Source organism: Salmo salar, chromosome 11, assembly GCF_965601325.2.
Source record: "Salmo salar chromosome 11, fSalSal1, whole genome shotgun sequence".
In the NCBI taxonomy this organism is placed as follows: domain Eukaryota; kingdom Metazoa; phylum Chordata; class Actinopteri; order Salmoniformes; family Salmonidae; genus Salmo; species Salmo salar.
In genome coordinates this window covers 91,652,268-91,675,328 of record NC_138301.1, presented here as the reverse complement: position 1 = coordinate 91,675,328, position 23,061 = coordinate 91,652,268, and the positions used below count along the sequence as shown (strand labels likewise).

General features: G+C 44.0%; 1 protein-coding gene across 3 annotated transcripts; it reads left to right on the top strand.

The window, feature by feature from the left end:
* The first annotated feature begins 631 nt into the window (after nt 1-631).
* LOC106563118 (calcium/calmodulin-dependent protein kinase kinase 2) lies at nt 632-22,981 on the top strand. Of its 3 annotated transcripts, XM_014128344.3 has the most exons (18): nt 633-886; nt 1,748-1,839; nt 7,078-7,664; nt 9,116-9,163; nt 9,781-9,834; nt 10,672-10,723; nt 11,880-12,013; nt 12,327-12,363; nt 12,608-12,629; nt 12,750-12,841; nt 14,014-14,213; nt 14,350-14,403; nt 14,540-14,613; nt 14,697-14,784; nt 14,876-15,007; nt 15,588-15,700; nt 16,137-16,190; nt 20,744-22,981. In XM_014128344.3, the coding sequence occupies exons 3-18, from the start codon at nt 7,146-7,148 to the stop codon at nt 20,814-20,816; spliced, it is 1,746 nt and encodes a 581-aa protein (XP_013983819.2). In that variant the 5' UTR covers nt 633-886; nt 1,748-1,839; nt 7,078-7,145; the 3' UTR covers nt 20,817-22,981. The 3 variants fall into 3 exon arrangements, with proteins under 3 accessions (XP_013983820.2, XP_013983819.2, XP_013983822.2); XM_014128345.3 differs by lacking the exon at nt 1,748-1,839 and having other exon boundaries at nt 632-886; XM_014128347.3 differs by lacking the exon at nt 16,137-16,190 and having other exon boundaries at nt 645-886.
* The last annotated feature ends 80 nt before the right edge of the window (nt 22,982-23,061 follow it).

Sequence of the window (23,061 nt, the reverse complement as noted above, 5' to 3'; positions counted from 1 at the left end):
TGCAGGGGTACAAGGTAATTAAGTACATATAGGTAGGGATGAAGTAACTAACAGGATTGCTAATAAATAGTAGCAGCAGTGTATGTGAAGGGTCAATTCAGATAGTCCGGTTAACTAATTAGCAGTCATGGGGCGGTAGAAGCTGTTTAGGGTCCTGTTGGTTCCAGGCTTGCTGTGCGGTACCAGAGTGAACACTGTGATTTTGGGGGGCTGGAGTCTGACAATTTTTAGGTCCTTCCTCTGACACCGCCTGGTATAGAGCTCCTGGATGTACTACCCTCTATTGTCTTGTGGTTGGATGCCAAGCAGTTGCCATACCAAGCGGGGATGCAGCCAGTCAAGATGCTCTCAATGGTGCTGTAGAACATTCTGAAGGGGCAGCGGCTTTGTCATGCCTTCACGACTGTGTGGACTCTTGAGTGATTGTGATGTGCAATGCAACTACTTTTTGGCCATTATTTTACCTGGTTTTCTTGGTCGTGAAATATCGTTTTTGCACCACATGGTGGAGACAGAATGAATCAAGGCTACATTATGCTACTATGCCAAGAAAGGCCAATGCCATGCAAACTTAGTGTTTTAGCTATGCTTCCGACAATTAGGGCCGAATATCTATTTTTCCTTTTGTGAATATTCAGGGAGGGATAAATAAAACGTAACTGTCAGAGCGTCCAGCATATGGTCCACAACCTACAGCGTTTCACCCGCTGGCCACACGGTGTCTGCCCAGCTGGATTGGTTCTTCAGAGAATGCTCGCCACCTATCACGATGCGTCGTTCACTTTCTTCATGTAGCTAGATATTTCACCAGCAACATCAACGCTGTTTCATACAGTCAGGTGGCTACCATACGGAACGCCCTTAGTTCATAATTGCACATGAAAAGGTAAGTTTTACATCAACGATTAGATGGTAACGTTATTTCTACCGTGCGTCACGTTTGTGGCCGAGAGATTGTTTTTACAAAGCGTGAGCGTTGCACCCACTAATCTTCGTTTAGGTTTGCAATCTAGCTAGCGATACATATTTTATGCTGTAGCTTGCTAGTTTAATGTAAACTGTTATGAATGTGAACCTTCCAGGGCGCTTTTGATGTTCCGAGTGTGTATGCTTTTGCGATATTCATCGCCCTTGTCTCGCGCCCAGGACATTCTCTATCCGGCCATGAACATTTTAACCTGCAAACTGGATTTACTTTATCTAAGAAATGTCATGGAATTAACCTTTAGTTTGCGTCTACTGATTGTTTTGATGTGCTAAATGACGTGCCCCCGCCCGTCACGCGGCTGGGGTCCTATATGTTTTGTGTATGTACAGGCCATCGGAAACATCTGGTTACCGACGATAATAATTGTGGCTTTGCAGAATAACATTGACATTGATGCAAATTACTATCCTATTCAATTGAGGACTGACCATATCGATAAGTCATGGCAGCTACGGTCAAATCATCATGATACCGAACTTTCCACGTGCACGCTTGCAGCATCTCTGTTTGGTCAAATGTATACCAAATGGGCCTAATAATCGGCACCTTCAGTCCCATTGAGGCCTCTGCATCAATAGTACAGTACAGCAGCTGTAGTCTGCTTGAGAGAGGAGACTCGTTTTGCCATTCACAGGCTCATCTGGTCTCGGACTATCTACAGATCAGTGACAGGGTTGATCTCTAATGATGCTTAGAATACTCCTCTGCTCCAGATGCCATTGTGTTGTTTACCTCAGAGCAGCATCTGTTTGTTTCCAGGGCTGGAAACAAGCTGCTTCTTCAGCGATCCACCATAGTGAGGGATCACAGAAGTTGAACGGCTTTAGCCTCAGATCTCTAGGAGCAAGGCAGTAAGTTGTCTGTCTTTGCCTGCCATGGACTCCATTATAGCTGCCTTGACAAAAAGTGACAATGTGTAAATAAGTGATCTTGCTACTTGTGTGTGTGTGTGTGTGTGTGTGTGTGAATTTCTCAATCACTGACTGTGTGCATTAGCATCTCAAGCAAGTGGAAATAGATGCCGAGAAACAGGTCAAGACCCATCTGAGATCAAAGTAGGTCACGGGTAGTGCCCTCAGATTCTATTATAGGTTCAGACACTGGGTTAGGCAGGCTAGCTAGGCCTACATCTTGGGTCACTTCTCACCAAGTTTCTCTTCTCTCCTCAAGCTAAATCAGGCTTTTGTGGGAACAGTGTGGGTACATTAAAAGAGAGAGGTTCCCAAAACACTAAATATGCTCAGTTGTGATTAGGGTTGCAAAGGGTGGGAAATGTTCCATAGGAAGTTGAGCCCTGGAACCTTTCTTAAATTCATCAGAAGTTAGCTTATAACAGTGAACCTTTTTTGAGGGATAACCTTAAGGCAATTCTAGGTCTTGTGGCATATTTTGGTTAAACTATCCCCAATTCAATGGAATTGCAACCCTCTGCATGCACAGTACATTCTTCCATCACATGTACAGCTGATTCTCAAGATCTTGCACACTAATGAGATGCTATTGAGCCCACACTACTACACTGTCTGAGCAGGGGACTACATGCTTTCTGGTAAGTTTTGATTACAATACTGGATGGGGTCAATATATTTTATATGACGTACATTCTTTTTTGTTAACGAGTAAATAGTAGCCTTCAACAACGTGTGTTTAAATCATTTCTAACTTGTTAACAGTCTCTGCTAGTTAGTTTTTGCTACCATGTGGGTTTTAGCTTGCTTGAGCCTGCTGTTTCCATACATGTTTCATTTTTAAATATTTATCTTAATCTAACTGCTTAACTATTTATCTGTACATGGAATTGTATATATTATTTTTTTTACTCTTTTCTTTTGTAATCTTTACATGAAAATGCTACAGGCACTATCTGATGTGTGGAGACATTTCACTGCAGCTGATGTAGAAGGAAAAGCTGTGTACATTTGCAAATACTGTGCCAAATCATATGTGAAGAATGCAACAAAGATAAAGAATCATCTGGCCAAGTGCATAAAGTTCCCTCAGCGCTCACAACAAGCAACCTCTGACAAAAGTCCCTCTACTTCTATTCGAGGTGAAAATGTTGAATCAGACACCTTATCGATAGCAACAGCTCATGGTCCTCCTGGAATCAGAAGTTTTTTTGACTCAATGGAGGAACGCAGTCAGAGAAATGCTGATGAATGTCTTGCTCGAGCTGTGTATGCAACTGGTTCACCTCTGATGCTCACAGGTAATGTTTATTGGAAGAGATTTCTTATTGTTCTTCACCCAGCATACACCCCTCCAACCAGACATGGTTGATCTACTCATTTGCTGGATGCAGAGTTCAACAGAGTTCAAGTGCAGGTCAAGCAAATCATAGAGAAAGCAGACTGTATTGCAATCGTCTCTGATGGGTGGTCGAATGTTCGTGGGAAAGGAATAATTAACTACATCTCCACCCCTCAACCAGTATTCTACAGGAGCACAGACACAAGGGACAACAGACACACAGGTCTCTACATTGCAGATGAGCTGAAGGCAGTCATCAATGTCCTTGGCCCACAGAAGGTATTTGCACTGGTGACAGACAATGCTGCGAACATGAAGGCTGCTTGGTCTAAAGTGGAAGAGTCCTGCCCTCACATCACACTCATTGGCTGTGCTGCTCATGCATTGAATCTGCTCCTCAATGATGTTGTGGCACTGAAAACAATGGATACACTCTACAAGAGAGCCAAGGAAATGGTTAGGTATGTGAAGGCTCATCAAGTTATAGCAGCAATCTACCTCACCAAGCAAAGTGAGAAGAATGAGATCACCACATTGAAGCTGCCCAGCAACACCCGTTGGGGTGGTGTTGTCATCATGTTTGACAGTCTCCTGGAGGGGAAGGAGTCTCTCCAAGAAATGGCCATATCACAGTCTGCCGATATGGACAGCCCCATCAAGAGGATCCTCCTGGATGATGTACTTTGGGAGAGAGTGGTAAGCAGCCTGAAACTCCTGAAACCTATAGCAGTAGCCATTGCACTGATTGAGGGAGACAATGCCATCCTGTCTGATGTTCAGACTCTGCTTGCAGATGTAAGAGAAGAAATCCGTACTACCCTGCCACTTCACTGTTGCTCCAACCAGAGGAAATTGCAGTTCTGAAATACATCAAAAAGCATGAAGACTTCTGCCTGAAGCCCATACACGCCGCAGTGTATGTTGGACCCCAAGTATGCTGGCAAGAGCATCCTGTCTGGAGATCAACAAGGCCTATGGTGTCATCACTACTGTGTCTCGCCACCTTGGCCTGGATGAGGGCAAGGTTCTTGGCAGTCTGGCAAAGTACAATTCCAAGCAAGGGCTTTGGGATGGAGATGCAATATGGCAGTCGTGCCAACATATCTCATCAGCCACCTGGTAGAAGGGACTTTGTGGATCTGAGGCTCTTTCCCCTGTTGCCTCCATCATCCTCCAAATCCCACCAACATCAGCCGCCTCAGAGCGCAACTGGTCCTTGTTTGGGAACACACACACCAAAGCACGCAACAGGATGACCAATATAAGAGTTGAAAAATTGGTGGCAATCCGGGCAAATTTGAGCCTCTTTGAGCCAGACAACGAGCCATCCTCAACAAGGTTGGAAAGTGACAGTGAAGATGAGGCCTCAGAGTCTGATGTTCAAGAGGTGGACATTGAGGAGGTCCAGGGAGAAGACATGGAAGCCTGAGAGGAAGACAGTCTAGAAACTAAAGCTTTGGTTATCATTTTACAGATGTATGTTGAAACCGTTTTTGAGAGATGTGATGGATCATTGGGGATCATTCAATATTCCCTTTCTTTTGTTGTTAAGTGAAATCATCCCATGTGAAGAGTCAACTCATTTAATTAAAGTTCAATTCGTGACTAAATCGTTTTTTTAAAATTTCTATTGGAAGGATTTAATCATTTGAAATGATGTCTACTTATAAGGTAAAAGGTTTATGTTTCTGTCTCCATATGATATGGTAAATATATCCAATGCGAAAAACATCTACATTTAAATGGTATTAATATTCATTTTAATATAATCCCATTAATTCCCACGGAAAGTTTCCACCTCTGAATATTCCCTAAAATGTGCAGCCCTTGTTGTGATGCCATTTATATGATGTTAGGTTGCACAGGACATTCTTATAATGTTGACAGAACACCTGGTCTAAGTTCTTTAAATTAACTTATGGTAGTTGTCTGGGATGTTGCAAGAATATTCTTGTGATATTCACATAGGTTGCACAGGACAAATAAGTCACAGTTTAGTTTAGTCAACATGGGAGGGTACAGTGCTCTGCTCTGAAAATAATGATGGGGCACTTTGTTGTTTATTCTCTGTTGAAACTGGCCCCTGTTTGATAGTGTTATTGTGTTGTTACTTGGTAACGAATGACAGAGGAAGATTCCCAAGGGTTCCACGTCATGTTCTGGAAATGTCTCTCTTCTTCAAAAGATAAACACACAAGAATCACTGCTCCAGCCTGTTTTCCCCTGGCAACACTGGGGCCACTAACTTTTTCAGTTGTTGGCACCGGCCCATGATTAAACATTTTGTTGCTGCGTCACGCAATATAAAAAACAATAATCACCTTATAAAGTTACTCACAGTGAAATAAGCAGTTGAAACAATAACAAAGTGTTCTCTCCGCCACTGTTTCGGTCGGTAAAAAGCTGAGGGAAGAGGCTGGAGAAGTTGGGGTCAATTTCAATTCAGGAAGTACACTGAAATTCACATTTTCTTCAATGTTTTTTAATTGGAATTGGGGTTTGGTTTACTTTCTGAATTGACCCGGAATTGAAATGGAATTGAACCCAACCCTAGTGTTTAGTAGGAGATGTAATGAGGTAGGGGTCATTGGTGAGGTACAGCAGGTACCAACAGGGAGAAAGGCTACACAGAGCCTCTACATAGGCTTCGACAACACAAGCCACGAGCACCCACTCCAAACTGAGTGGGAGACGTGATTGAGGGGACAGGGAGGGGGTGGATAGAAGTGGTGTGAGGCAGAGCAGGAGAGACACAGAAGACAGAGATTATACAGAGGCAGCTATAGGGAGTTGTATCAATAGAGAAAATGTGAAAGCCAGAGTTCAGGAGAGAGCATAAGCAATTCACTCCCAGAAGACTGGTGGTAAAGAAAGAGGGAGGGAGGGATGTATAGAAGAGATAGACAGTGTGGAGGCAAGGGGGGGGGGGAGAGTAGAGTCAAGGCCACCTGGATGGGGCGTCTCTTCCCACACACCTTCTCCTTGTTGTGAACTTGGCTGGGGGATGAGTATATTTTTTCCTGTCTGCTTTGATTTCACAGTCTATGTACGCACACACTGAGCTCCAATCCCCTCAGCACCATGTCAGGAATCAACCTGCCGAGAGAAACCGCTCCGTCTTTACCACCCTTGACTGGCAGAGTCAACATCAGAACAGATAATGGACCCAGATTGGGTTGTGAACAGGGGGGTGTACTTGAGGTAGAGGTAAACAACCATGTTTGGCTAGAATAGATAACCTAACCCCCTATAGAGACTTTGGGAGTCCAACCATTCTGAGAAGTTGTTACTGATTCCTGCCCTGTTTGAAGTTGTTAGCACATGGAGAAGCAGTATGCTAGTAACGTTGCCTAGCCTAAGTTCAAACAGCTGTAGGTTGATTTGGTTCTGAACAATGTTTATGAAGTTTACTTTGTGTTTGCGTCATCTTGTTAGGATTTGTTTGTTGGCACCGCAACTCATTTTCAGTTGAAAGAGCTAAGATAATGTTGCAGGTTGGAATTCCAAGTGTGTCTGGCTCATCTTACATTTACATTTGAGTTACATTTAGCAGGCGCTCTTATCCAGAGCAACATACAGTTTTGCTATTTTGCCAATGAGCAAGGTCAGGACCAAGGCTCTATGTCTGTCTACAGACCTGTGTTGTAAATGATAATTAAAATGTCTGTGTCTGTCTACAGACCTGTGTTGTAAATGATAACTAAAATGTCTGTGTCTGTCTACAGACCTGTGTTGTAAATGATAACTAAAATGTCTGACCTTTAGGCTTTTTCATTGTTAATTAAGTCCTCAGTGTTGGAAAGTGAAATATCATTTTTATTTTGTGTTTTTGCTTCTAGTGCTCTGCTCTCCTGATGTAGACCACTGATGGAGCAGCGACATACAGGCTCTGGGAACAGTCGTTGTCATGTTTCCATGTGTTTCCTCCTGGCCCTCTGCTGAGCCCCCGTCGCCCTGCGGCCATGCCTCCCTGCCCACACACACTCACACACAGCCCCTGCCTGACCTACTGTGCAGCTGCCCCGCCCCGAAGATGAACCCCCGCCCCGTGCCAGACTACATGGAGTCCCTCATCGTGGTGACCGAGTACGAGCCCAAGGGGGGTGATGAGGTGGAGGACATGGAGTGCTCCGAGACCCCTGAGCCCGGCGCGCCCCCCTTCAGAACCCACTCCTGCGACCTGCTGTCCCACTCTGTGGGCAGCCCCGAGGCCCTGTCCCCTGAGCCCCAGGGGCACAGGGGAAGACTAAATCTGTCAGACCGGAAGCTGTCCCTGCAGGAGCGCTCCCAGACGGCGTCGTCCCCCAACGGGCGCTACATCTACCCCTCGCTGCCCTACTCGCCCATCACCTCGCCCCACTCCTCCCCCCGGCTGCCCCGTAGACCCACCGTGGAGTCTCACCGCGTCTCCATCACTGACCTACAGGTAGGCAACGCCGCCACAGCCCTTCTGCCTTTTAACCCCCCCCGACGGTCTTTGGAATAAAACACCATTTTGTGTTAGCCAAACTCTATGAACACACATCAGCTGAACTTGTGCATTTGTCTCCAGTGGTAAATGAAGCAGCATACTGGTATAAAGGTTGAGCATATGTGAAGGTAAGGTCTATGGTGTTAGTAGATGCCAGCTCACTCCCCAGTAGATCTCAGAAGCGTAGTCCAGTAGGCTCCCTGTAGAGATGGGCTGTGTCCCAAATGGCACCCTATTCCCTGCATAGTGCACTACTTTTGACCCGAGCCCTATGGGCCCTGCTATTTGGGATGCAGACATGGGCTGCATTCCACACACTTAAAAGGCACACCCTCCTCTACTAACCCTCACCTTATGGTCCTTGGGGGAATCCCTGCGTCCATCTTTGCCATCGGTCCAAACAATTAGCCAAGCAAGAAAAGTTGGCAACGAAAGCCCCTCAGCCCTCGTTTGTGTTAGAGTGTACATTTCTTTTCACTCCGGGGCCTGAAACGCCCCAAAATTCAATTTGCCATGATTGTACATCCGCTAAGAAAAGTCATTCAACACGTAAAACCAACATCAATATGGAGAAGTCAACATACAAGTGGAAGTAAAAACAAATGTAAATAAGTTAGAAATTGTGCTACTAATGCACATGACGGCACAAACACGTCTCGTAAAAGCTTTTGGAAACGTTAGCTAGCGCATACAACTTTCCCTGACGTCACACTTATACGTTGTCATTTTCGATTTACCTGATATCGTCGGCTGGCTAGTATTCGATGCCTGTGGATGTGTTTGTTGTCTTCTAGCCACGATATGAAATTCAATCATAATTGACTGTAGCGCATACAAAGCACACACAGTAGCTACCGGGGGTTCCACGATGACTGAAAAACACAACCGTTGGACGAGTGAAGAATTTCCTGGGCAAGGGCGGTCCATTTAAAATGAATTCATTCCTCCCTCGCACTGCAAGTGTCAACTCATCATATGTCATGATACGTCATCAGAAGTGTCCACTTAATCTGAGGGCTGAGGGGAGAAGGTGTGTCTTTTACACGTTTGGAATGCAGCCATGATCTCTCTGCTTGCTAGGCTGTTTCCCTGCTCCCTGAACACCCCTAGACTTTACAGGATAAAAAACTAGCAGATTCCATTACTCATGTATGGTACAGGCTTATATATTTTTTTAATGTTTAGTCATGCTGACTTCTGGTAGTTTGTTTTCCAAGTTGAAACAAAAAGGAAGGTTTTGTTAGTGAACACATTGCTTTTACATGGATTGTTGGTTCTCCTAATTCGACACCTCGTGTGGTTCTGGCAGACCAAGAAAAATGCATTAGTCACGCAAAGACGTCAGCTTCTCTCTCTCTCGTCTCTCTGTCTCTCTCTCTCTCTCGCTCTGTCTCTCTCTCTCAAAGGACTGCGTGCAGCTCAACCAGTACAAGCTGAAAGATGAAATCGGAAAGGTACTTTCGTGGCTCCTCAAAGCACTTCACCATTTCTCTATCTATGGCTTACTGTGCGTGTTTAAAAAGTCGGGAGGATCATTAAGGACACGGTTGCCGTCATTCTCACTTCTCCCTGCCAGCCTTGTCCTCATTTCAAATTCCCTAAAATCCCTGGCCTAGGGAGAGTTAGAGGAGGATGAGAGGCTGTTATAAATAGCCCTAGTCCCCTCTCCTCTCCTTGGGCAGAGTGGGTCTGTTCTGTGTGAAGCAGTAGACAATGGGAGCCTCAGGATGGGTGAAGTTGGAGAGAGTTCTGCCTGCTGTCTGTGTGCATGTACGTGTGTGTGTGTGTGTGTGTGTGTGTGGGGTGTGTGTGTGTGTGTGGTGGAAGGGGGGTGGGTAGATTTACATTTTACTGTACTTGATTTGAAGCAGCTGGTTCTCATTGAGAGTACTCGGCCCACACATTTCCGGTGGGTCAGCTTGGGAGAGCTATTGTGTGTGTGTGTGTGTGGGTGGGTGTTTGTGTGTGTGTGTGTGTGTTCTTTTGAGTGTGTACTGTAGGTTTTTATTTGTGTGGATGATTGACAGCTACTGAATGTCACACTGCCTGTGCTCTCCTGTTCTCTGACAAGGGCTCCTATGGTGTTGTCAAGCTGGCCTACAATGAAGACAACAACACTTATTACGTGAGTCCTGCTGGCCATCTTACACAAACAAACACACACACACACACACACACACACACACACACACACACACACACACACACACACACACACACACAGTGGCGATTTTAGCATGTACAGTTGAAGTCAGAAGTTTACATACATCTTAGCCAAATACATTTAAACTCAGTTTTTCACAATTCCTAACATTTAATACTAGTAAATATTCCCTGTCTTAGGTCAGTGAGGATCACCACTTTATTTTAAGAATGTGAAATGTCAGAATAATATTTGAGATAATGATTTATTTCAGCTTTTATTTCTTTCATCACATTCCCAGTGGGTCAGAAGTTTACATACACTCAATTAGTATTTGGTAGCATTGCCTTTAAATTGTTTAACTTGGGTCAAACGTTTCGGGTAGCCTTCCACACGCTTCCCACAATAAGTTGGGTGAATTTTGGCCCATTCCTCCTGAGCTTGTGTAACTGAGTCAGATTTGTAGGCCTCCTTGCTCGCACACGCCTTTTCAGTTCTGCCCCTCCTGCAGCAAAGCACCCCCACAACATGATGCTGCCACCCCGTGCTTCACGGTTGAGATGTTGTTCTTCGGCTTGTAAGCCTCCCCCTTTTTCCTCCAAACATAACGATGGTCATTATGGCCAAGCAGTTCTATTTTTGCTCCAGCCATTACCACAAGCCCGTCCTCCCCAATTAAGGTGCCACCAACCTCCTGCGATGTGCACAGGTTTGTAGCATGTAACTACAATCCCCTTTACTGTACATCTCTCCATACTTTGATGTCAGACCTCTCTCTCTCTCTGCTCCCTCTCTCTCCTCCTCCCTCTCTCCCTCCAGGCGATGAAAGTGCTGTCCAAGAAGAGGCTGATGAGGCAGGCAGGTTTCCCACGTAAGTACTGAGCCTGAGGCATATGGTCAACCCAGCAGGGAGTAGATAGACTATTCTAGGACAGTACAGTGAGACTTTGCTGCTGTAGACCAGTGGTCACCAACCTTTTTCTGAGTCAAGATGCAAGCCAAGATCTACCGCTCAGATAAAAAAAAACATGTGCCTATTGAAAACAGTTTTGTGGCGATGAGGTTTGTAGTAGGCTACATCACCGCGTGTTGGCTATGCTTGAATTACCCTGCCAATGTTCTTCTCAAACCATTTTGAAATTATATTAAAAAAAATGTAGATATATGATCATGATAATGCACAGCTGAGTGAGCAATATAATTGGCTTTTTATTTCATTTTACTGGACTGATGGTCAGTCTGAGGGGAGGGAGCAGCGGTGAGGCTGCCTCTCACCCGACTCCCCGTCCCTCCTCTCTCCCTCCCTCCACTGAGAATATATCCCTCCACTGAGAATAATATTACTCAATATAAAAAAGTTGACAAGCCGCTAATAATAACAATGCAAACTTATGGGAACACTTTGCTGTACTCGTTCATACGGCTGCAGTGCTGGTTGCAGCGTGAGTGGAAGTAGGGAGAATGCACATTTTATGGCTCATAAAAGTTTTGAACAAAGTGTTGACAGTGCTGAATAATGACTTAAACATGAACTTACTCATCAGTGCTTTGCTGTATTCGTTGACTCTCTCCAGTCATGGTTTTGAAGTCTCTCAGTGTCAACTTTGCTGTGTGTTCGAAGTTTCTTTTTACAGTCTATGGCTCGAGGGAACTGTGCAAACACAGTGATCTGAGCTATCTGATTGGCCAGCTGTAGGCCTGTAGGTGCACTTGATTTGCTCTCTGGGCCTGCCGGGTAGGCGGAGTTCTACGTTCAGACACATGAAATGGTTCAAAATGGGAACACTTTGCCTTTCCGGTGCTAGGACTGCTGAATCAAGTGCACCTACCATCAACAGCGCCAAAAAATAAATAGGAACGCAAGGCTTTATTGTTGTTGTTTTTCTTACAGAAATGTTTGGTGATCGACTAGGAATGCCTTGGAGATCGACTAGTCGATCGCGATCGCCGGTGGTGACCGCTGCTGTACACTAACAAGGCCACTACACTTTCTCCCCTCCCTCCCCTCTCCCCCCTCCTTCCTGTAGGGAGACCACCCCCCCGCGGAGCCAAAGCAGTCCCCGAAGGCCCCCCTCAGCCAAAAGGACCACTGGAACGGGTCTACCAGGAGATTGCCATCCTAAAAAAGCTGGACCATCCCAATGTAGTGAAGCTGGTGGAGGTGAGGCTCTACAGTCTGGATGGTGTTTGTCCTCTTTAACTCAAGCTGTTGTGTATTGCCAATGCATAATACATTTGTAACACACTGTGTCACTGTTTTGAGTTCAGTGTTATTTTCATGAAACAGGAACCTCCCTGCTTCAATTGTTTTGTCAAAACTGTTATACAATATTATTGTGAGTGCTCGTTGGCATCGTGGCACTGTCAGTGATTGCAAGTGGATTTGCGTTTACAACAGACTGCTAGTGTTGTAGTGTGCCGTCGGTCTAGTATGTGTGCTCCTCTAAACCTGCGCCCCTCTCTTCTCCTGCCAGGTTCTTGACGACCCTGGTGAGGACCATCTGTACATGGGTAAGATTGGCCTGATTCTCCGCTTGGCAACGCATACACACACCCACCAATAGATATCCTTCAGTTCACGTTACACAGTCACTGTTCAACATCGTTACGACTGATCGTTATGAGGTGTGAGATACACACGTCCCACTCACTTCCTAATCAGACCCACTCACAGATGTGATCATTTTAATCGTGATAATTAACTAGCTAAAGCGTTGATGATGTAGTACCGACGGCCTCTCTGTTCTGTTTACAGTGTTCGAGCTGGTCAAAAAGGGGTGAGTCGATCCTCTTGTTACTGTAATCAGTATACGCTGGAGTGAGCTCAATCTCGTTAAGCACTGACGCTCAATTTACTGCTCTCTCGCTGTGTCTGTGTGTGTGTCGCTCGTTCACAGGGCTGTGATGGAGGAGTTGCCCACGGACAAGCCGCTGAATGAGGACCAGGCTCGGTTCTACTTCCAAGACCTGGTCAGGGGGATTGAGTTCTGTGAGTGGATTCTCTTCTCTAATCACAATACTGTCTGTGCTCTCCCTCTCTTTGCTGCTGCACACCGGTAGCTTGCCTGTGTTCCCTATAAATGCTGCTGTGAATGAATAAAGATTTGCACCCACACCCTGGCTGCAAAGCCGAAACATCTGTGTACGCGATCCCTGATGCAGTGAAAATAATACAAATGAAGCAAGCTTCTTGCGACCTCTTTTTGAGTGTGGACCCATCACACCTTTTTTGCTTGTCTGAAATGACGGGTTTTACGCACCCACCAAACATTTGGGAGAGCACAATGGTCTTCTTCTGATTAGCTACTCTTCCGCTCTTCAGCCACTCACTGCCTCCTTTCCCCAATGCACATAATCACAATGACTTTCAGTGGCATTATTGCACTCAAGCACAGGGTGCATCCTAAGTGGCACCCTATTTCCTACATGGGGCTCTGGTCAAAGTAGTGCACTATATAGGGCATAGGGTGCCATTCGGGACACACCCAGGCTCACCACAAGCTCTGTCTTCTACCGGAGCAGTACAAACGGAGAGATGGAGGGAGAGAGATGCACTGTAAGGATACTACAAGCAGCACTCAAACCTCTCTTCCTCTCCCACATACAACTACTCAGACACGCCCCCCCCCTTCACTTTAACACAAAGAATCCTCATTTCCCTGTATCTTCAGGAGGTGTTATACAGAGGTGTGTTTGTAGCAGATTGAGATGGCACCGGAACAACTCACCCACAGCTTAAAATGGTGCCACTGAATCAGATCCTTTTCAGTGGCGCAAATGCTTAGTAGGTTGTCAAATCAAACTTGATTTGCCACATGCGCCGAATACAACAAGTGTAGACTTTACCGTGAAATGCTTACTTACAAGCCCTTAACCAACAGTGCAGTTCAAGAAGAAGAAAATATTTACCAAGTAGGCTAAAATAAAAAGTCATAATCAAAAGTAGCACAGTAAGAACAACAAGCAGGCGGTCATGTGTTTGCGGGCAGAGGGTCACTAGTTGGAGCCGTGCTATGGACAGGGACTGTGAAGGAAGCCATACCGTTTAGCAGCACAGTGGCGCTGGTTACAGAAGGAGAAATGAAAAGTAGTAAAATGTATGCCTCGTTACCGTGAGAACGTCTGCTAAATGACTAATAACACTGTGCTGTTGTTGTCCAGTGCATTACCAGAGGATCATCCACCGGGACATCAAGCCCTCTAACCTCCTGGTCGGGGAGGACGGTCACATTAAGATCGCTGACTTCGGGGTCAGTAACCAGTTCGAGGGGGCCGACGCCCTCCTGACCAGCACGGTAGGCACGCCCGCCTTCCTCGCCCCCGAGACCCTCTCCGAGACCAGGAAGAACTTCTCCGGCAAGGTGAATGAGCTTCTCTCACCCCCTGGAAGGCTCTTTGGGAATGAAATATGATCTATTTCCTCTCTGAAATTCCTTAAGGGCAGCTGTTATGAGGAAATTATGTGGGTTTTTAAGTGAATTCTGTTTCTTCTTCTAGGCATTGGATGTTTGGGCCATGGGAGTGACGCTGTACTGTTTCGTGTTCGGAGTGGTAAACCTCTCCTCCTACCGTGCTCTATATGTTATTACAATCCACAGCTGCATAATGCAATAGTTCAGCCTTATGACCGATACGGAACATGTTTCACCTGACGCGTTTCTCATTTGAATGTGACTCCTGTCGACAGTGTCCCTTTATGGATGAACGCATCATCAGTCTTCATCAGAAGATCAAGACTCAGCCAGTGGAGGTGCCAGAGCAGTGAGTTCTCCATTCAACTCTATTGGGAGGGATACGATCCATGGTTAATGAAGGACCCCTAACGCTTGTTGTGACCCCTACAGTTCAGACTTATCTGACGATCTGAAAGATCTGCTACTGAAGATGCTTGACAAGAATCCAGAAACCAGGATATCAGTACCGCAGATTAAGGTCGGGCTTCTTAGTGATTTGTGTGTGTGTGTGTTTGTAATGCATTTAGTGTGTGTGGCTGCATCACGTTGGGCCTCTCTGCTCCCTCCAGGTGCACCCGTGGGTGACGCGGCAAGGAGCGGAGCCCCTCCCTCTGGAGGATGATAACTGCTGCATGCTGATCGAGGTGACCGAGGAGGAGGTGGAGAACTCTGTCAAACACATCCCCAGCCTGGCCACTGTGGTGAGTGGTGGGAGGAGGACACACACAGGCCACGCTGCACTGCCTTCATAGCTAGAATCTGTAGTTGATACTTCCGTTTTTTTGGACTTATTAATGAATGATATATGCCCATTTGATTCTTGAAGAATGTAACTTAGAAATGCCTCATGAGCTTAGTTCAACTGTCGTACCCCATCAGAACCCAGAATATAAGCTTGTTTTGCTCCAATGTTTGTAAGCATCGTAAATGTAAACGAACACTGCACAGCCTCAAAACATGGTTAAAACTATCATTTTGATATCCATATATCTGTTTATGAATTAAAGAGGGGTTATATTTCTCCAGGCCTGTCCCTCAGCTTTTTACCAAAACAGGGGCTTTGATTGTTTCATCGACAATTACTGTTGTACAGCGGGGTAGTTACACTGGTTACAAAGAAGTTCTAAAGTAATTACACCACAAGGGCAACTTGATAGGAAGTGTTGTAACTAATAAAAGACTGTTTGACCAGAAAAAGTGAATGAATGAATCTGCTCATAGCCACTCTGCTCTGTGACTGGTGTCATTCCAGCCCATTCAAATGTCTCTCTGTCTCTGTAGATCCTGGTGAGGACCATGCTGAGGAAGCGCTCCTTTGGGAACCCCTTTGACTGGGGCCGTCAGAGAACCGAAGACCGAGGCACCGGTCTGTCTGCACCAGGACACATGCTCACGTAAGTCCCCCTCGCTTAGGCCTTTTACGCTGCTCTCTAGTCAGTGGATGAAACATATTTTCTAAGCAGCGAGGGTTGCAAAATATCTGTATTTTTCTCAGGTTTTCCCAAAATCCTGGATGTAGGATTCTGGATTTTCTACTTATTTCTGGAACATTTCTAGAAAACCTGGCAATTTTAAGAAAGTTTCCAGAAATGTGCATCCCTAAAATCACTTAATAATGTAATGTAGCTTCATATTGCAATAGAAAAGCTCAGTGTTGGGGGTTCTTTTGTACATGGCTAACTATTCTTTTCTTGCAAAATTGATTCTTAATTGTCATTAAATGATAGTAGGATGTCACGTAGGTGGTGATAAGATTTACTTGTGATATACTTGTCTGTGCTTGCTGTAGCAACCTCTTAATCTGTCCCCCCCCTCCCTCCTGCCCGCCAGCAAAGGGAGAGCGGGCAATGTGAGATACTGCTACATTCATAGTAACCAAAGAAGGTAAAGGACAATGGGCCTGCCACTGCCTTGCCTGCCTATCTATCTCAGTACTATTCAAGTGGTATGAAACTCACAAGTCCATAGGCATGAGTGGTGTTCGTCGTCAAGTTCTCCTGTGTAGCAGATCAACATGCAGTTAAGGGAATAATTATAGCCAATACACAGGGGTACTTGAAACTAGAGGTCGACCGATTATGATTTTTCAACGCCGATACCGATTATTGGAGGACCCCGGAAAAGCCGATACCGGTTAATCGGCCGATTTATAATTAAAAAAAATAAAAAACATGTATTTGTATTAATGACAATTACAACAATACTGAATGAACACTTTTTTTAAAACTTAATATATCAATCAAATCAATTTAGCCTCAAATAAATAATGAAACATGTTCCATTTGGTTTAAATAATGCAAAAACAATGTTTTGGAGAAGAAAGTAAAAGTGCAATATGTGCCATGTAAAAAAGCTAACGTTTAAGTTCCTTGCTCAGAACATGAGAACATATGAAAGCTGGTGGTTCCTTTTAACATGAGTCTTCAATATTCCCAGGTAAGAAGTTTTAGGTTGAGGTTATTGTAGGAATTATAGGACTATTTCTCTCTATACCATTTGTATTTCACATACCTTTGACTATTGGATGTTCTTGCCAGTGTAACAGTATAGCTTCCGTCCCTCTCCTCGCCCCTTCCTGGGCTCGAACCAGGAACACATCGACAACAGCCACCCTCGAAGCATCATTACCCATCGCTCCACAAAAGCCGCGGCCCTTGCAGAGCAAGGGGAACAACTACTCCAAGTCTCAGAGCGAGTGACGTTTGAAACGCTATTAGCGCGCACCCCGCTAACTAGCTAGCCATTTCACATCGGTTACACCAGCCTAATCTTGGGAGTTGATAGGCTTGAAGTCATAAACAGCACAATGCTTGAAGCATTGCGAAGAGCTGCTGGCAAACGCACGAAAGTGCTGTTTGAATGAATGCTTACGAGCCTGCTGCTGCCTACCACCGCTCAGTCAGACTGCTCTATCAAATATCAAATCATAGACTTAATTATAACATAATAACATACAGAAATACGAGCCTTAGATCATTAATATGGTCAAATCCGGAAACTATCATTTCGAAAATAGAACATTTATTCTTTCAGTGAAATACGGAACCGTTCCGTATTTTATCTAACGGGTGGCATCCATAAGTCTAAATATTCCTGTTACATTGCACAACCTTCAATGTTATGTCATAATTACGTAAAATTCTGGCAAATTAGTTCGCAACGAGCCAGGCGGCCCAAACTGTTGCATATACCGACTCTGCGTGCAATGAACGCAAGAGAAGTGACACAATTTCCCTAGTTTAATATTGCCTGTTAACATGAATTTCTTTTAACTAAATATGCAGGTTTAAAAATATATACTTCTGTGTATTGATTTTAAGAAAGGCATTGATGTTTATGGTTAGGTACATTCGTGCAACGATTGTGCTTTTTTCGCAAATGCGCTTTTGTTAAATCATCCCCCGTTTGGTGAAGTTGGCTGTCTTTGTTAGGAAGAAATAGTCTTCACAGTTCGCAACGAGCCAGGCGGCCCAAACTGCTGCATATACCCTGACTCTGTTGCACAGAACGCAAGAGAAGTGACACAATTTCCCTAGTTAAAAGAAATTCATGTTAGCAGGCAATATTAACTAAATATGCAGGTTTAAAAATATATACTTGTGTATTGATTTTAAGAAAGGCGTTGATGTTTATGGTTAGGTACACATTGGTGCAACAACAGTGCTTTTTTCGCGAATGCGCTTCTTAACCTCCCTGGGCAAGGTGGGACGCTGGAAGGTGAACCTCCATCCCAGTCTTAAATCTCTGGAAGACTGAAACAGGTTTCCCTCAAGAATTTCCCTGTATTTATCGCCATCCTTCAATTCTGACCACTTTCCCAGTCCCTGTCGATGGAAAAACATCCCCACAGCATGATGCTGCCACCACCATGCTTCACTGTGGGGATGGTGTTCTCGTGGTGATGCGAGGTGTTGGGTTTGTGACAGACATAGCGTTTTCCTTGATGGCCAAAAAGCTCAATTTTAGTCTCATCTGACCAGAGTACCTTCTTCCATATGTTTGGCGAGTCTCCCACATGCCTTTTGGCGAACACCAAACAGCAGAGATACTCCAATCTCTGCTGTGGAGCTTTGCAGCTCCTTCAGGGTTATCTTTGGTCTCTTTGTTGCCTCTCTGATTAACCTCCCTAGTCAACAGCCAGTGGAATCGCGTGGCGCGAAATACAAATACCTCAAAAATGCTATAACTTCAATTTCTCAAACATATGACTATTTTACACCATTTTAAAGACAAGACTCTCGTTAATCTAACCACATTGTCCGATTTCAAAAAGGCTTTACAGTGAAAGCAAAACATTAGATTATGTCAGGAGAGTACCCTGCCAAAAATAATCACACAGCCATTTTCAAAGCAAGTATATATGTCACAAAAACCAAAACCACAGCTAAATGCAGCACTAACCTTTGATGATCTTCATCAGATGACACTCCTAGGACATTATGTTATACAATATATGCATGTTTTGTTCAATCAAGTCAATATTTATATAAAAAAACAGCTTTTTACATTAGCATGTGATGTTCAGAACTAGCATACCCACCGAAAACTTCCGGTGAATTTACTAAATTACTCACGATTAACGTTCACAAAATACATAACAATTATTTTAAGAATTATAGATACAGAACTCCTTTATGCAATTGCGGTGTCAGATTTTAAAATAGCTTTTCGGCGAAAGCACATTTTGCAATATTCTGAGTACATAGCCCGGCCATCACGGCTAGCTAATTTGACACCCACCAAGTTTGGCCCTCACCAAACTCAGATTTACTATAAGAAAAATTGGATTACCTTTGCTGTTCTTCGTCAGAATGCACTCCCAGGACTTCTACTTCAACAACAAATGTTGTTTTGGTTCCAAATAATCCATAGTTATATCCAAATACCGCCATTTTGTTCATGCGTTCAGGTAACTATCCGAAGGGTGACGCGCGAGCGCATTTCGTGACAAAGAAATTCAAAATATTCCATTACCGTACTTCGAAGCATGTCAAACGCTGTTTAAAATCAATTTTTATGCGATTTTTCTCGTAAAATAGCGATAATATTCCAACCGGGCGACGTTGTATTCATTCAAAGGCTGAAAGAACAAAATGGAGAATTCTCATGAACGCGCATCTCCAGTGTCACTGTCCCCAGCCTGACCAGTAACAAACAGAGCTGTGGACTTCGACCAGAGACTGCAGACATCTCATTCCACTTTCTGGCGCCTTCTGAGAGCCAATGGAAGCCTTAGAAAATGTCACGTTACAGCAGAGATGCAGTATTTTCGATAGAGATGCAACAGAAGGAAAACAAATTGTCAGACAGGGCACTTCCTGTATGGAATCTTCTCAGGTTTTGGCCTGCCATATGAGTTCTGTTATACTCACAGACGCCATTCAAACAGTTTTAGAAACTTTAGAGTGTTTTCTATCAAAATCGACTAATTATATGCATATTCCGGTTCTGGGCAAGAGTAGTAACCAGTTTAAATCGGGTATGTTTTTTTTATCCGGCCGTGCAAATACTGCCCCCTAGCCCCAACAGGTTAAATCACCCGGTTGGCAAAGTAGGCTATGCTTCAATGATAAATTAACATGCACCGCATCGATTATATGCAACGCAGGACAAGCTAGATAAACTAGTAATATCATCAACCATGTGTAGTTAACTAGTGATTATGTTAAGATAGATTTTTTTATAAGATACGTTTAATGCTAGCTAGCAGCTTACCTTGGCTCCTTGCTGCACTCGCATAACAGGTAGTCAGCCTGCCACGCAGTCTCCTCGTGGAGTGCAATGTAATCGGCCATGATCGGTGTCCAAAAATGCCAATTACCGATTGTTATGAAAATTTGAAATCAGCCCTAATTAATCGGCCATTCCGATTAATCGGTCGACCTCTACTTGAAACCATGTCTGGGAACCTCTTGCTGATCCCCAACTGGGGTGACATGGTGTTCCCTTACGACCAAGTGCAATCTAAGGTGTTTCTGGCCAAGTGTGAACTGTACAGCAATGTGCAGAGCAGAAACCGGCAAGTCAGCATAATTAGAATGAATCAATCTCATCCTTGGCCAAGCACTTATAGAACTGCAGCCTAAACACTTTTCCTGTGAAAACCCTGATTTTAAATTTGGCCGAATATCTGTATTTAAAAAATGGGTCACTGATTCCTCCGCATGCAGCATCACAATACCCTCCTCCCTCCCAAGGACGTACCAGTGAACTACTTTGATGTTTTTTTTTATCTCTGACCTGAATGTTCAACTAACAGCTTGCTAAGTTCCCTCTCTGTGCAATCTCTCCAGTTATGTCGCTAACAAGCGAATGGTTCCGCTGAGTTTCCCAGCTAAACTGAGGTTAACTAGCTGTATCTCTACAGTGATAGAATTGACACAGCTACTTAGCACTGATGGCTGTATTGAATTCTGCTCCTCCGGTTTGTTTCCTAGGAAACAAGAGAGCGGGGAGGGCATGAGAAGTATGGACCTGCCCTTGGTGGGCGAAGATGAGGCTCTTTCCTGATGCGGTGTGGTTTCTCAGCGCGAGGGTGGAGGCATGCTAGCGAATTATGTTGGTTGAAGCCACTAATGTCTTTTGCGGAGGTGGACAGGACTGTTCTAGGGATGTGACGGGGGCCTGAACACCCTTTTGGTGAAAGCTCCCTCCTGACTGTCACTCACTAACACCCATCTGTAATGCATGCTCATGTTTCTAGTCATAGCATGCTCTGTCTCAGGCTTCTGATATAAAGGTCTGTATTAGCCTAGGTACATGTGTTTCTCCAGCCTCTCCTCCGTTTGAAAAGGCTCTGATGTTTACTGCAGGGGTATGGGGGACGGGAGAGTGTGTTTGGGGACACATATTAGTAGAGCAAGTTACTTGACTATGATTGTCTGGACCACTCATCATTAATTTGGACAGTTTTGTAACGATAAACAGGAGAGGTTTATTGAAACGAAAGATAGAGAAAAAGAAGCTTTGCTACGTTCATAGTATGCATGTGAGTTTGTTTCCTTCCCAATACACCCATTGTATACGCTACATAAGTTGCACGTTCATAGAATTAGTTATTGATGCATAATCTCTTTCTTTGATTCATTCAGTCCTCACTAATGGTTTGTTGTACAATGTCTCCCAGTTACTACAACTGGTAAAGAGCTTTTTAAAAACGACGTGTTTTCTAACGTGTTTACTTCTCAAACGTGCAGCGGGTCAAGGGGATGATACAATGTTGAAGCTCAAGTCAAAATAATGTGTTTGTGGCATGTTTGTTTCTTTAAGCTTTTTACATGGTAATAGATTGACGGGTGTGGTTTTTAAACATCTCATTTTCAGGACACCAAAAAGAAAATCAATTGTGTATTTTGTAAACGAATAGCAAACACCTTTAAAACAAGTGATTATTTCTATTGCAATGTCATTGTGAAATTATATGAATTATTTTCTCTTACAAATTCATTTCACTCCCAGGCATATAGTGTGGCTGCAGACCTCTTGTACAAATCTATGCATGGCATATCTGTTATGGAAATGTTGGAATTCATTTGACATAGATAAAGTTGTCATCAGATATGGTAAGATACAAACGTGCTAGTAGAAATCAGACATTGCCACTGGGTTGCAACTCTTTCCATGTCTAAGCGGTCGAATGATCTCCCTAGTTGTCTTGTGGCATGTTTTTTTTTTTAAATGTTTACCTCTTGCCTTTTTTTGCACGTTGTTAGACAGTGTTTGTGTATGGATAGCTACAGTCACTGGACATGTTTGGTTCCATAGTATATCATTGAAACGACATTAATTCAACAATTAATGCTTCCAACATACAGATTTTTTTCAGCACCAACGTGTTGAATATATGACAAAGGTACACATTTTTTGGGGGGGGGGTGAACATTTCTTGCATGTCACTGCTGTATGTTAAAAACAATCTGAATTGTATGTTGTGTGTTTTTTAAGACTTATTACTTACTATGCATACGAAATGTCACTCTGTGGTGCAACGCTCGACCCTGTCATTGGTCTGTCATGTATACTGTGTTGTTAGATGGTACAGTATCTAATTGAGGTCTCTGTATACAGTAGCTGACCGCTTACTATGGCAGTACCTGTTTGGAGATCTCACCATCTTGTGTAAAATGTTCAGGAATAATATTACGGAATATTAAAATGAAGGAGAAGATACTGACTATGACCTCAGTCCAGATCAGAAGCGGCGGTTCGAGCGCTGGGCCTGTAACCGAAAGGTTGCTAGTTTGAATCCCTGAGCCGACGAGGGAAGAACATTTAAATTACAACTTATTTTATCACTCCACATCAAAGTGCTCCCCTCCCCTTCATTATATCAAAGAAGAGGTTGGGTTTGACTACAGGGCTGAATTAAATGCAACCCACAGAATTCTGTATTTGTATTTATACATATATTTAATCTTCGCTTTTTGTTTCAGTCTTTGCCCAATATTATTGAAAGGGCTAGGATTACCTTTACTGTCCATATCACACAATGTACTGTAGAATAATGCCATCCATTGTAGTGAGAGCTTTGGTGCCTCTACCCAAATGCATGCCAACATACTATTAAAAATACCATTGAATTGTCATAGCATAACAGAGCTTCTCACAAAACAAGAGCTCATAATGATTGAATCTATATTATCCAGTTCATTATGAGTAAATGACAGTTAACTTTCTGCAATGTGTCCTGTCTCTGTCACATTTATTGTTGGGTATTTTGCTGTAGGGTATTGTTGAAGCAGTTGGTTCACACGTT